Consider the following 15,196-nt stretch of genomic DNA (forward strand, 5'->3'; position numbering starts at 1 on the left):
CATACCTTATTTGGGGCAGCATGGTAGCACAATTGCTTCACAGCTCCAGGGTCCCAGGTTCGATTCCCGGCTTGGGTCATTGTCTGTGCGGTGTCTGCACTTTCTCCCAGTGTCTGCATGGGTTTCCTCCGGGTGCTCCGGCTTCCTCCCACAGTCCAAAGATGCGCAGGTTAGGTGGATTGGCCATTCTAATTTGCACTCGAAAAGGTTTGGGTAGGGTGCTCTTTCCAAGGGCCGGTGCAGACTCAATGGGCCAACTGGCCTCCTTCTGCACTGTAAATTCTACGATTATTGATAAGAGTAATGCAGCAAGGATGTAATGGTATTGCACCATCTGCACCCAGATTTACAAGGGAACAAACTCAATGTATCATTAATTGTTCTAAGGCGATGTGTAACTCTACCTATCAGTTGGTGTGGTATTTATAAGCACAGAAGAGCAACAGTGTTATCAAAGGTAAACATAACAGATCATGACTAAGTGCCTTTCAAAGGATAGCAGCATGATGTCACTGGAAGGGAAATGTCATGCAATCCAGTTTCACTTTTGCTCAAAGCACACGCAAACAGTTCTGCGGCTGATAAAACTTTCTACCCATGTAGAAATGTTCTCATGTGCCAAGTTTAAATAAATGAGCCCACAACTTGTTTGCACAATGTCACAGGAGTGATTGGTGCTAAAAACACGGCAAATGAGAAATCAGAAACAGCTTCCCATACTGTCTGGTCTTACGAAAGCATTTCTCAATTTTTATTTCATTGCTACACAATATAAAAATTACAGTAGATTGAAACATTGCTTTTACATTGCAGTTCATCAAGTATATTTCCAAGTCTGGGTTTCTCCTGGACCTCCCATAGGCCATTCAACCGCTGGAACGTTTCTTGCCATTAAATTTGATCATCACTGAATTGTACCTCATTGAATTTACCCATTTTAGTTCCATTACCCTTAAAAGCTTTGCCTAATATGCACCTATAATCAGCAGTTTTTTGGGGAACAGAGAGTTCCCAAAAATACTAAAAAAAGTCATCCCCCCCCCCCCCCCCATTATCATCGTTGTTGTCAGTGTAGTATGAATCACACCGCACAACAGAACTTCAACTCAAATGAGAATATGGTTGATGGAGCTAACCATTATCAGTTATAAAAGGAAAATAATCAAGACCAACATGAGTGGGATGCTTTTCAAACACAATAACAAGTTAGATTAGGTAGACCAACTGCTCAGGTTTCACCTTGCAGTCACCTGCAGAAGGGCAGCACGCTAGCACTGTGGTTAGCACGGTTGCTTCACAGCTCCAGTGGCCCAGGTTCAATTTCAGCCTCTGGCACCTGTGGTTTTTTTCTTCCCGTGTCAGTGTAGGTTTCCTCCGGGTGCTCTGGTTTCCTCCCAGTCCAAAGATGTGCAGGTTAGGTGGATTGGCCATGATAAATTTTCCCTTAGTGTCCAAACAAAGGTTAGGAGGGGTTATGGGGGATAGGGTGGAGGTGTGGGCTACAGTGGGGTGCTCTTTCCAAGGGCTTGTGCAGACTCAATGGGCCGAATGGCCTCCTTCTGCACTGTAAATTCTATGATCCTCTGATGTGACTATTATAAGTGTGTTGTATTGCCAGTTTATCTGGTGGAGGACTGCCCAGTCTCGTGGTAGAGTGAGGATGTGAATCAGGTGCGGATCCTGCCAGCAACACAAATCAAGTTAAGAATTCCAATTACTGGTCAATGATGGACTAAGCATTCAGATTTAGATCAGGTTGAATGATCGAGGCGGAATTAAAACAAATGCCAGAGAGAATAATTACCTCAACCCACCCTCAAACAATTCAATCAGAATCTATTCCATACATATTGGCAAGACTTGAATAACTTTAACCAGGAAATTGAACACAGGGGAACAATGATCTACATATAGAGACAAGCTGCTCTATATAAACGCCAAAACCCAGCCTCATCTAGAATTCCCATTTCTTATTGGGCATGTCCCAATGTCCAACTATAGGGACAAAGGTTAGAAAAATTGAGCAACTTGGGCTAACTTTGGAATGGTGACGGAATAAGCTCCCAAGAGTAGGCTTCAAATTGGAAAGTCCCAAGGTAAGGAGCATGGACCCGGAGGTGTTTGGCAGGCAGGAAGAGCCTGGGGTCCGGAGGGAGCAGGAGTGAAAGGAGAGCGTAAAAAAACTAAGTGATTTCAGCAGAAAGGAAAGTGTTGATTTAACCTGTCTTTAATAAATATTTTTTGTTTCTTTCTGCTGTGTCTCATTAATTGAATAAATAGAGGCATGGCAGGGTATCAGTCCCAAGGAATGTACATTCTGTTCCACATGGGGAACTTCAGGAAACTTCATAACCCCTCATGAAAGAGGCGCTATCAGCTAGAGGAGCTTCAGCAACAGTTGGTATCACCGCAGTGCATCTGCAAGCTTGGAGTTATGAGGAAAGCACATTGAGGGATGGTCACCCGGCAGCCCAAGGGTGGGTGGGCAGAGAGGGAATAGGTGACCACCATAATCAAGTAGGAGCAGACAGATAATGCAGAAGTCTCCTCAAGTTCATCTCCAACCAGTCTTTCGGTTGCGGCTATGCCTGGGTAGGTCGCACGTTTGGCAGCTCCCGCCGTGAACGGACTTTTGGGCCCTACTAAGGAGCCCCAGCGGCACTTGGACGATGATACCCGGTGTGGGAAGACGGCAGTGAGGTTCCCCCAGCACTGTATGGAGTGGAACAGGAGCGGCGCGGTCAAAAATGAAGCATTAGAGAGGAGAACGGGTGCGAAAAAGCAAGATGGCGGCGGGCGGAGACCAGACAGCGTGGGCTCATTGGTCGCGGGAGCAGCAAGAGTTTCTGAGAAGCTGCTTTGCGGAATTGAAGGCAGAGATGTTGGCCCCTATGACGGCGTCGATTGAAAGGCTGGTAGAGACCCAGAGGATGCAGGGGACAGCGATTAAAGAGGTGCAGCAGAAGGCCTCTGATAACGAGGAGGATGAGATCCTGGGCCTGGCGGTGAAAGTGGAGGAGCACGAGGCACTACATAAAAAATAGCAGGAGAAATTAGAGGATCTGGAGGACAGGTAGAGGAGGAAGAATTTGCAGATTCTCGGTCTCCCTGAAGGTGTGGAGGGGTCGGATGCTGGGGCGTATGTAGCTACGATGCTGAGTACGCTGATGGGGACGGGAGCCTTCCCGAGGCCCTTGGAGCTGGATGGGGCGCACAGAGGGCGAATGAGCAGCCGAGAGCTATGGTGGTGAGGTTTCACCGACAGGAATTGTGTCTTGAGATAGGCGAAGAAGGAGCTGAGCAGCGGGTGGAAGAATGCTGAAATTCGCATTGACCAGGACTGGAGCGCAGAGCTGGCCAAGAAGAGGGCAGGATTCAATCGGGCCAAGGCAGTTCTCCACAGAAAGGGGGGGGAAAGTTCAGCCTGTTGCAGCCAGTGCGACTGTGGGTCACATATCAGGACCGACACCACTATTTTGATACGCCGGACGAGGCATGGACCTTTATCAAAAATGAGAAGCTGGACTCAAATTAGTGGTCTGTAGCATGCTTTGGGGGATGTTGAGGAGTGGGAGGGTTTGTGTTTTTTCTGTTTCTGCGCTGGTTTGGGAAGGGTTGTTGCCCTTGTTTGATGGGGAGTGGGCTGGAGACCCTGGGCCTATGGGGATTGGGGAGAGGTTGCAGGAGAAAGGAGCTGCGCCATAGAGGGCGGGGTCGGCCCAGACAGGGAGCGCGGGTTCTCTTTTCCATCGGAAAGGGAGGGGGCGGGGCCTGATGCAGAGGGCTGGAGTCCACATCGGTTTGTAGGGGGAGTGGAGGTTGGGGGGGGGGGGGGGGGGGGGGAGACTTGGACTTTGGGGGGAAATCGGTGGCAGAGGGTGGGAGCGGCCAGTGTCAGCAGGAGTCAGCTGACTTACGGGAGTGCAATGGGGGGAGCAGGGGGGGTTAAGCAATTGCTTGGCTGGGAGAGGGGGCTGTACTGACCAAGGGGGAGCTGGAGATAAGAGGGAGAGTCGGGGCAGGGAGCCTCCGCCTGGGGGGCTGGCGAGTGCGGGAGGTGTATGTACGTGGCTGGCCTAAAAAAGGAGATGGCTCTTCGGCAGTCCGGGGCGGGCGGTAGTCCCCCGATCCAGCTGATCACGTGGAATGAGAGAGAGGCCTAAATGGGCTGGTCAAGAGGGCCCGGGTATTTGCGTACTTAAAAGGGACTGAAGGGATGGGTGGGGCAGGTCTTTCACTCCGGACTGGACACGAAGAACAGGGGGGAAGCAATCCTGGTGAGCAAGCGGGTGACTTTCGAGGCAGTTGGTATTGTGGCGGATAAAGGAGGCCGTTTTGTGATGGTGAGTGGTAGGCTGCAGGGGGCCCGGGTGGTGCTGGTGAATGTATATGCCCCAAATTGGGCCGATGTAGGGTTCATGAAGCGGATGTTAAGCCAGATCCCGGATTTGGAGGCGGGGAACCCGATTTGGGGGGGGGAGACTTTTTCGTGGTGAGCAGTGCACTGATCCCGAGAGCAGAGGGGATGGAGTATTCGGCCATCACGATTTCGGATCACGCCCCGCACTGGGTGGATCTGGAGTTAGGGGAAGAGAGGGGCCAGCGCCCGCTGTGGCGCATGGACGTGGGATTGTTGGTGGATGAGGAGGTCTGTGGGCGGGTCCGGGGGTGCATGCAAAGGTATATGGAGGCCAATGACAACGGGGAGGTCCCAGTGACTGTGGTCTGGGAGGTGCTGATGGCGGTGGTTAGAGGGAAGCTGATCTCCATTATGGCTCACAGAGAAAAGAGAGAGAGGAGGGAGACGGAGAGATTGGTAGGAGAGATACTTAGGGTGGATAGAAGATATGCGGAATCCCCCGAGGAGGGGCTGCTGAATGAGTGCCGGAGCCTCCAAACGGAGTTTGACTTGCAGACCACGGGGAAAGCTGAGGCCCAGTGGAAGAAGGTACAAGGTGCAGCGTATGAATATGGGGAGAAGGCTGTGGTGCTATGCATCACTGCAAATACACAAGGGGTTAATGTAAATACATGTAGACTAGCTAGACACTAGAGGGAGCACCAGAGACATGACATACAGACACTCAACCAATAGAACAGTAAGATAGGACACGACCAATGGGCATTCACAATACACACAGAGGTGACACTACCACAAGAGGGCATTACACCAACCCATATATAAAGGACACAGCACACATGATCTTCCCCTTTCCAGTGGAGACAGTCAGTGAGTAGAGACACAGGGTTGATTCAATATCACACCCACCATGTGGATTGTAGCAGTCTGGTTAGATAGTCTGAGTAGCTATAGAAGGAACAACAGTAGAGGCAAACCCAAGTAAGAGAATTGTAAATAGTTTAATAAAAGTATTGAAGTTATCTCCACGTCTGAACCTTCCTTTGTCAGCGAGCACATCAAGGATGCCGCTTATGCTACGCCAAGAACATAACAAGACAAAGATGAGTCGGATGCTGGTGCATCAGCTGCGAAGGGAGGAGGCGGCTAGGGAAATTGGGGGAATCAGAGACATGGGAGGGAACACGGTGCGGAGTCCAGCCAAAATAAATTACGTCTTTAGGGACTTCTATGGGAACTTGTACAAATCAGAGCCCCTGGGTGGGAGGAGGGGGGGAATCAGGTGGTTCCTGGACCAATTGAGGTTTCAGAGGAGCAGGTAGAGGGTTTGGGGGCCCCGATCTGGATGGAGGAGCTGGTTAAGGGGTTGGGGAGCATGCAGACGGGCCAGGCCCCAGGACCGGATGGGTTTCCCATCGAGTTCTATAGGAAGTTCTTGGAACTGTTGGTCCCGTTGCTGTTGAAAACTTTTAACGAGGCGAGAGAAAAAGGAACTCTTCCCCCGACGATGTCGCGAGCTCTAATCTCGCTTATTCTCAAGCGGGACAAAGACCCGCTGTAGTGTGGCTCGTATAGGCCGATTTCACTCCTCAATGTGGATGCCAAGATGTTGGCGAAGGTTCTGGCCACTAGGATTGAGGATTATGTCCCGGGAGTGATGCACGAGGATCAGACGGGGTTTGTGAAGGGCAGACAGCTGAATGCAAATGTGCGGAGGCTCCTGAATGTGATTATGATGCCCTCGGGGGGGGGGGGGGGGGGGGGGGGGACAGAAGTGGTGGCAGCAATGGACCCGGAGAAGGCCTTTGACCAGGTGGAATGGGAGTACCTGTGGGACTTGCTGGGCAGGTTTGGGGAGGGGTTCATAGTGTGGGTTAAATTGTTATACCAGGCCCCTGTGTCGAGTGTATCGACAAACCGGTTGAGGGCAGAGTACTTTAGACTGACCCGTGGAACGAGGCAGGGGTGCCCCCTGCTGTTTGCCTTGGCGATTGAGCCACTGGCCATGGCACTGAGGGAGTCCAGAAGCTGGAGGGGTTTGGTCCGGGCGGGGGGAGGAGCACCGTGTCTCACTATACGCGGATGACCTGCTTCTATACATTGCGGATCCGGTGGAGGGGATGGGGGAGGTCATGCAGACCCTTAGGGAGTTTGGAGACTTCTCGGGATATAAGCTTAACGTTGGGGAGAGCCAGCTCTTTGTGGTGCATGCGAGGGGCCAGGAAAAGAGGTTGGAGGAGCTGCCGCTCAAGATGGTGGAGAGGAGTTTTCGGTATTTGGGTATCCAGGTGGCCAGGAGTTGGGGGGTCTTGCACAAGCTCAATCTGGCACGGTTGGTGGACCAGATGGAGGAGGACTTTAGGAGGTGGGACTTCTTACTGTGCTCACCCCAGTATCTCCCCATCATTCTAAACCTAACAATACTAACCTCTCATTAGATGAATGAGAAACAAACCAAAAAGAGTTATCCAAATTGGAACATCTCATTAAGTAACTGGAACCCAAAATTCAACCACGTGATCGATAAGTCTAAAATCAGAAGATCAAAAATCTGAGATTAAGGTTCAAGATGGTGGATCTTTTGCTCAGCAAAAATATATCAACAGTTACAGTCTATTGGTTCTGAAGTAGAATAAGTAGACTCTGGGCCCAGGCCTCCCCCATTTCCAGATCAGAGGAAAGGAGGTACCCTGGAAGATGCACTATTGGACCTCTGGGAAGTCGCACACACACACTCCCTTGGAAGTTTGAATTTTCAAAGGCCAATTCTTGTGCTCACTGGGACCCTCCAACAATGTCTCCGTTGAACAGTTCCAATTTATATACCTGGACAGTTACCCAGGAAACGTTAAGACATAAAAATCCTAATTCAACTCCTGGGCAACTATACAACACTTGCTCTGTCCCCCACTGCCTGACTGCTCCACAACTTGCCTAGCCCCCGAATTGGACAACATCTCCCAACCGGACTAGACTATGCCCTGACCAACCTACCTACCCATCACCCTACGTAGGTCACCCATCCTAATCTCCTGCCACCCCATCCCTCTACACACCCTACCTCCCTTACCTTCAGAGCTGCTCACTGAAGCTTTAGGGCATTAAAACTCTTATAAACTAGGATAGATAGTGCAATGAAAAAGGGGCATGGCTTGTCTTCCCTGATAATCCAGTGCTATGCAGAAGCAGCAAATCCAGTGCTATGCAGAAGCAGCTCTATTTTAGGTATTTTCCGCAAAACTAGAGCTGGAAGAATCATCAACTGTGAGAAAGGTGCTTTTTGGTCTGCCCGAAACTTGTTGGCTTCCAGTTCAAAGTATTACCCCTGACCAAGTGTTGCAGACTGACATATTCCTAAGCCCAGGATTATGCATTAAAGCAAGGGTCAGCTGCCACAGAAATACAATGGGGAAAGGTCACTGTTTAACACATTTCAGCCATTGTGCACAAAGGGGCTAAGAATTGTATAAAATCCTGGAGATGTGTGACTCACATTGAATGTATGCAGTGACATCACAATTGTATTGAAGCAAAGAGCAACATGATCTCTTTAGAAAGCTTGTATATTGTTGCACTCTGTGATGACCATTTTGAAATATTTGCAATGTTCTTCCAGTTATTTTATAAATTAAGTATACTTTCGAAAGTTCCAGGCAGGAGTGCAGAGTTCTGGCATGGTGCAGGAAAGTAGGAGTGAAGTGGCAATCCGATGGCGATTGTCATATTCCTTAGAAGATTCAGGAATTCTGATTTTACGACAGAAACAAAACAAATGTATTTCCCCCTAATTTTAATAGTATGATCTACAAAAGGATAAATGTTCTCTACGTCTGTGAGTTTTTGATATAACCAAACTAGATATTTTCAATTCCCGAGAAAACAGCAGCAGCTTCGTTGGTTCAAAACATCCAATATTTCCTTTTAAGCTTTTATTTTAAAATATATTTTTACTCCCAACATAAGATAGTAAAACTTTGAACATGATACATATTAAATCAGCAAGTATAAAACATGTGGAAGACACATTAAGTAGACCTGGAAGTTACATCAATGTACAGTTCACATTAACAAATAATAAATTTCAAATTTGGATTATATACAACACTTGATTGGCCACCACCCCATGAAGATAGGGGCATGGAACAAATAATAGCCTACCCCTGTAGAACCCTCATTAAAGCCAATGGTCATCATACCCGCCCAATAAATCAGCATCTAAAAATTCAACCTGTTAAACCTCGTTATTAACAGGGTTAATCAACAACATTTCAATGTTCACAGCGACCCAGATAAGACTAATCCATTGATCAACAAAAGGATAGAGGGATGAAAGAAAAACAGACAAAATAAAAACCTTAAAAAAGAAAAAACTGGTAGGAAAATGGAACTGGCAGATAAAAGAATAGGTGTCACATATTCAAGTAGATTGAATAAGTACCTTCAGCACTGGAAAGAAAAATCACCCCTAAATAATGTGTTTCTCTACATTCAACTTAAAAAAGATTTATTTAGGTGAGCACAGCATGCACAGAAAGAGTTCTGAAAAACAATTGCACATCATGTGCGAATAATTATAATCGCAGAATTAAGTTATTCCCCACACAAGTGAATACATAATCTCGAATGAGCAAGAATGCAGGGAGGTAGTGTCATATCCGGAGACACCTATGCACTCCCGAGTGTCTGGTTACAGAGTAGCTATGGCTGAGGCTGGGTATTAACCCTGTCAGAGATAGTGTATTACGAGATAGAATAGAGGGTAATTGCAAAACTTGAATTGCAATATCAGTAAGCTAGAAAGCAGAATTTCCTGGGCTGCAGGTCTGCTGTACTGTGATACTTATATTATCGTCCCATGGATCAGCTATGAAATGTAAGTTGATGTCTAAAGGAAACGGGTGTTTTGTCTTTTGGGATAATGTCAATCTGCAATCATGCAGCTTGCATCAGTTACTGAACACCTATGGTGACTTGAAAGGTTGAAGAGGATTGAGAAGGAAGACACATGGAAATTTGATACTCGATGGCATTCCCTGACCTTAGCCGAGCAAGAGGTATTTACACCAGTGCTCAAACCAAGAGTGGTGGGTTAACCCTAGATATGACTGCAGCAAACTTTGGCAACTTTCACTTCAAGTTCCCAGCTTGATGAGTTTAAAATACTTGCTGCACTCGTCAGGACCTGCGGGCAATAAATAGTGTTGTCCCTCAATCCTGGAACTGTGGGGGAGTGGAAGTTGTCATCTAGTGTTCAGACTAATGGCATTCGAGAAAAATTCTAACACAAAACGTTGGAAGACAAAATAATTACTGGTCTGTACTGACTGAACGCCTCATTCGCCCATCTGCTGAGGAGAAAAGCTAATCACTGCCACAACTATTCTCCACTTCCGACATCAGGAACTCACGAAGATTTCAATTTCAGTACAGCTGTATTCGGATGAGGATATCTGGACTCCTTACCTTAAAGCACTGGAATAAATAGAGAAGTGTTCATGGACTACTTTCAGTGGTCAATAAGACCTATTGCACATCCACAAGAAAGAGACAGGATATGCCCTTAAGCATTGCAAAGGAATGTTTGTCTTGCCCAGATAAAGCATTTGAAATCCTGATTGCATTAGAAGACTCCTCTTAGTATTTTGACTGTTGTGGTTTAAGAGAAGTCTCAATTATTCAAAACAAAGCCCCAAAACATGCCCTTCTAGCCTCTTAACAACATGCATCTTCCATCACCCTGCCTCATCCTTTTTGCACACGTTGTGACACCAGCAATGTTAATATTAAACTTTAATCTCTCAGCACAGGATGTCAGGTTGCCAAATATCCACCTGAACAACATAGTCTGCACTTCCGTTGCATTTTTAAAAAAATAATTATTTTTGACCTCCAATGCCCGAGGGGCTCACAGGTCAGTTAATCTTTACACCTCAAGTTTTAAAGCATTGCATCACCGATGACTATGGTGCATGCATTCGTCTTTCTTTCATTAAAAAAAGTTAAAGCCAAGTATGAAAACCTGAACTGTAATAATTTGTTCACAGTGCAAAATATCGCAAACTGGATAAGTAAAATATCTGCATCTGATCAATTCCAAATAAACATTAAAAACAGAACCTTCATGCATTTGTATGGTTGGAATGAGATTTGTACAGAAGGGGGGGGGGGGGGGAAATAAGTACCTGCATAGAAAACCATATATAAACACTTATGGATATAATTTCTACCCTTTAAAACTATTTGGCAAAGCAGCATCCATTTCTCCCCTCTACAATCTAAAGTATATGACTGCAATAGTCTGTTTCAGTGCCTGGACAGGAAACGCATGTTCTGGAGTCATATGGCACAACTAGAAGATGCCTAGCTCATTAATTTAAAAAAGGATCAATGTCATTGCTGGTGAAGCGAAGCACTGGTGTGCTTAAAACTGTGTTTCTTCTTATTCCAAGGAATGTGACAAGTGACTGGGAGAGACCCCCAAGGTGTCTGGTGAACTGGTTAATGCAAAGGCTTGCACCAGTGACAAGATGATCGATTCTGCACACCCGCCTGGTTGTCAGAAGAGTGCATCTCAGTGCCTTACTGGTCCATGGCTTCTGCTCTCGCACCCCTGGGCCATTCCAGCTCTTCATTCACACCTCAGTCTGCTGTACTTCACAGCGAGTTCTTTCGATGGCAAAGCACGCAAGATGACCTTCAGTAAGCGTTGCTGAAAATGTTAATAGCTGCTTTCGAAACAATTTCAATAGAACTCACTTTTTGTGCAACCCATGTCCGGAAATGGTGAACACTTGGGATTCTACATTTTCCAGTGAAGAAAAACTCTGGGCCCACGTCTTCTGGCGAGAAGATGGGAAGATCCTCGAGGATCTCTCACAACTAAGATCATCTTGGCTAACTCGGTCATCTTTCTTGGAAAGTAGTTTCTCATCCAAAAGGTGGAAGGGTTAGGCAATGGAGGGGGATTTACGATTGGCATTAACGTTACCTGCATAACAAAAAGGCAAGTCAGTTGAGGAGCAAAAGACGCAATATCTACTTGCTAAAAGCTTTAGTATCATACTATCCTGTTCACGCAATCGTCACCCGAGTCTTGGACACAAATGGCATCAGGTCGCAACTCAACAAGAGCAAAACAAAAAACATATTTTGAGATGTTCTACTGCCTTGCCCCATAAGAATGTCCTTTCAGATCATTTATTTTTAAACAATGTGGCATAGTTCTTGGGTCAAAAGCTAACAGTTATTAAAACTGAGAGCCGGTAAATATTAAATTGACTCAACAGGCGTTTACATTTATAGGCCAATGGCTATAGTATAAAAGGAGGAGTTTTCAGCTTGACCAGGATCGTTCAGTCAGTGAAAAACCTGTAGCAGCATCACAAGATGCCTTAAAACTCTGTTCAGACTGCAAAAATATTGCAATTTTTCCTCAAAATTATAATGTGGATCAAGGAGGAGCGATCTGAAGTATAGAATCCATAGGAAAGGCCATTCGGCCCATCTTGTCCATGACAAAGCAATATCCCAGTTTGCCCTAATTATCAGACAGCAAAAAATACTTAACTTTGCACCTTCAATTACCCTGTTGATCAAGATATCTTTCTACAGCTATTCACTGAGGTGAGCCCAAGCGGATCAGGGATCGATAAATATTAAATTAACAGAAATTGTACAATTTCAAGCATAAATAATATGCATCAGCAATAATATTTTTATAAGATGGAATTAAAAGTAGTTTCAAAACATGCAATTTAAGCGAGGTTTTAAGACCTACTTGGTATCAGTTTTTTTATAAAATCGGACATGTTTAAATGCATCTCTGTTTTGCGACATTGCTACCAGAGACAGATATTATTTGCAATAGCATGGAGCTCAATACTGGAATATATAGCGGGAGAGACACAAAAATAAAAGCGATAAGTTGTTCTGATAAACAGAGGGATCAAATGATTGTAAAGGGCTAGAGAGAAAACAGTAAGAACTTGAGTGAATGAAAACCAGAGTTAATGGGCAGGCATTTCAATCGGCAAAGTTCAACAGAGACGCCGATAGCAGAGTTAGTGCTGTGAGAAGGTAGGAGACGCAATTCCCACGAGCCAAAGAATGTGGAAGGACCGCAGATTCATTTGTAAACAGCTTCTGCTCCCATGTGTTAATAGCCTGCAGCTCAAGCTAAAATTCAAAGGGACAAAATAATTTATTTTTTCAATTGAACCCCGTGATATTCTTGCTCCCCCTTCAATATGTATACACGATCAAGTCTATCATGGCGAGGTAAAGGATGACCTTGAGTTAATTTCAGGTAGCTTGAATTAGCATTCCTCACTCCACAATCAGACATTGCATGCACCAGATGCAGAGTACAGCTTGTTCTATCACAATTGGCCACCATTCCAATCACTCTGGTATCCATTACCACACCAGTGCAACACTTTCATTCCCCAAAGCCATCTCTCTTGGCTCCATAATAAGGTTCAGCAATTGGTGTCAAAAGATATGAGCGAGCATTGACTCAGAATCTGCACTCAATAGGAATGGAGCCAAGGCTGTTCACTGGCTCCTAAAAAAGTGATTGGGTGCGAAAGAGAACAGGTCATTCATTCTGTCTTACGTTGGATTTAGCTCAAGTGCTCGGACACACAGCACCACATGGAGAAGTATCTACTGTATGTGTTTGTCACTTGGAAAGGGAATGGCTAAGTGAAAAAAATTGCAGATTACAAAACTGTGCAGCAATTATGCCATGTATTCCATCACTATCTCATTTGTCGCTATCCAAGGTCATTAAAAATCTACTCAAACAACCATAAACTGTTTACAGAAAATATGAGGGGAAATCTGAGAGAGAGGCGGATGCAGAAGAGAGATAGAGGAAAGACCATCATCAACATGCACGGAAAATTAAAGTGAGGTCACATTAGCAAACCTGCTCAGCAGATTTAGGAGGGATCGTAACAATAGACAGAACAATGGGACAATTACTGAAAACATTTGAGTGCCAATTGCGCAAATATATCAATCTTGAACTAAAATGTTTATAATGTTGCTACCCTAGTGTGTAAAATAGGACTTTACGGTTCTCAAAATGAAATCTAGCCCACCATGCACCCATCTCTCTTTTGCTCTAGCCTAGAACAAACACAAAAGTGTGATTGTGCCATCTCTTCAAAATTTTAAACAGCTTTCAAATGCGCCATTATATCTACTGTTCTAAAGGTAGCTAGTGGACTAGGTGGCGTGCACGTGGTTTATAATCTAGTGTAGGTTTGATTTTCATTCCGTCTGAGGCAGATTTTGGGACCCGCTTCCCCACCCTGGCCCCAAAGTGGAATGGCAAAGACATCAAACAAAAACTACTAAAGAAATGGCTCAGAACAAAGTAGCTGCAGACACAGACAAGAGCTGCCTTCAAGCAGAACAGACATGACATGATCCACTGCTGTAAAAAAATCAACCCCACTTTTTCCACTGTTCCTTCACAGTTGTAATTCGTCCTACTGGCCAGCATCCAAACAAATGCATCCGCTGTTACTTCAAAATCCTTCCACCATGGCGACCAAAATCAATTCTGATCTTCCTTATTCACTAGCGCATCTCTACTTTTATATTCTATGCATCTCGCCATGGAAGCCAGCATTGCTTTAGTTTATCCACGGGGGTATTTTTAATATTTTGTGAAACTGAACGCAAAATTATTCTGTTCTTCAAGATCAACCAGCCTTTCCCAAAAGTAAATCTCTAAAAAGAAACAGTAGTGCCTTGTATTTACTGAAATGGCTGGCAGGTAGCACAGTAGTTAGCACTGTTGCTTCACAGCGCCAGGGACCCGGGTTCCATTCGCGGCTTGGGTCACTGCCTGTGCGCGGAGTCTGCACATTCTCCCCGTGTCTGCGTGGGTTTCATCCGGGTGCTCCGATTTCCTCCCACAAGTCCCGAAAGAAGTGCTTGTTAGGTGAATTGGACATTCTGAATTCTCCCTCGGTGTACCCGAACTGGCACTGGAGTGTGGCGACTGTCTTGTTATGCTTTGAGCATAGCACAAGCGGCTTCCCTGTGGTGCACTTGACAAAGGAATGTTCAGACGTGGAGATAACTTCAACACTTTTATTAAACTATTTACAATTCTATTACTTGGGTTCGCCACTACTGTTAATCCTTCTACAGCTACTCAGACTGACTAACCAGTCTGCTACAATCCACGTGGTGGGAGTGATATTGAATCAACCCTGTGTCTCTACTCACTGACTCTTCACTGGAAAGAGGAAGATCATGTGTGTTGTGTCCTTTATATATGGGTTAGTGTAATGCCCTCCTGTGGTAGTGTCACCTCTGTGTGTATCGTGAATGCCCATTGGTCGTGTCCTATCAAACTGTTCTATTGGTTGAGTGTCTGTATGAAATGTCTCTGGTGCTCCCTCTAGTGTCTAGCTAGTCTACATGTATTTACATTAATCCCTTGTGTATTTACAGTGATGCACATCACCACAGCGACTAGGGACTTTTCACAGTAACTTCAATGCAGTGTTAATGTAAGCCTACTTGTGACACTAATAAAGATTATTATTGAACACCACATCCGTTTTTTTACCTATCCCACCATTTTATTGATAGTCACTGGCAGCTTCCATTAATTTAATAATAATAATAGCTTGTTGTCACAAGTCGGCTTCATTGAAGTTACTGTGAAAAGCCCCTAGTCGCCACTCGGGGAGGCGGGTACGAGAATTGAACCCGCGCTGCTGGCCTTGTTCTGCATTACAACCCAGCTGTTTCGCCCATTAGACGCAATTATTTCCCAAGTCTATTTTGGTGCCATCTGCAAAGTTTGCCATT

General features: G+C 45.6%; 1 protein-coding gene across 2 annotated transcripts in view; it reads right to left on the minus strand.

Moving 5' to 3' along the window:
• Window positions 1-8,254: 8,254 nt before the first annotated feature.
• LOC119965858 (sodium/hydrogen exchanger 3) overlaps window positions 8,255-15,196 on the minus strand; it is a 141,964-nt gene continuing 135,022 nt past the window's right edge. For both annotated transcript variants that reach the window (XM_038796783.1, XM_038796785.1), the window contains exon 17: window positions 8,255-11,348. In XM_038796783.1, the coding sequence (XP_038652711.1) occupies window positions 11,345-11,348 (4 nt within the window). In that variant the 3' untranslated portion in view covers window positions 8,255-11,344. The remainder of the gene's footprint in view (window positions 11,349-15,196) is intronic.

The sequence above is a fragment of the Scyliorhinus canicula genome, chromosome 5 (assembly GCF_902713615.1).
Source record: "Scyliorhinus canicula chromosome 5, sScyCan1.1, whole genome shotgun sequence".
Taxonomy (NCBI): Eukaryota; Metazoa; Chordata; class Chondrichthyes; order Carcharhiniformes; family Scyliorhinidae; genus Scyliorhinus; species Scyliorhinus canicula.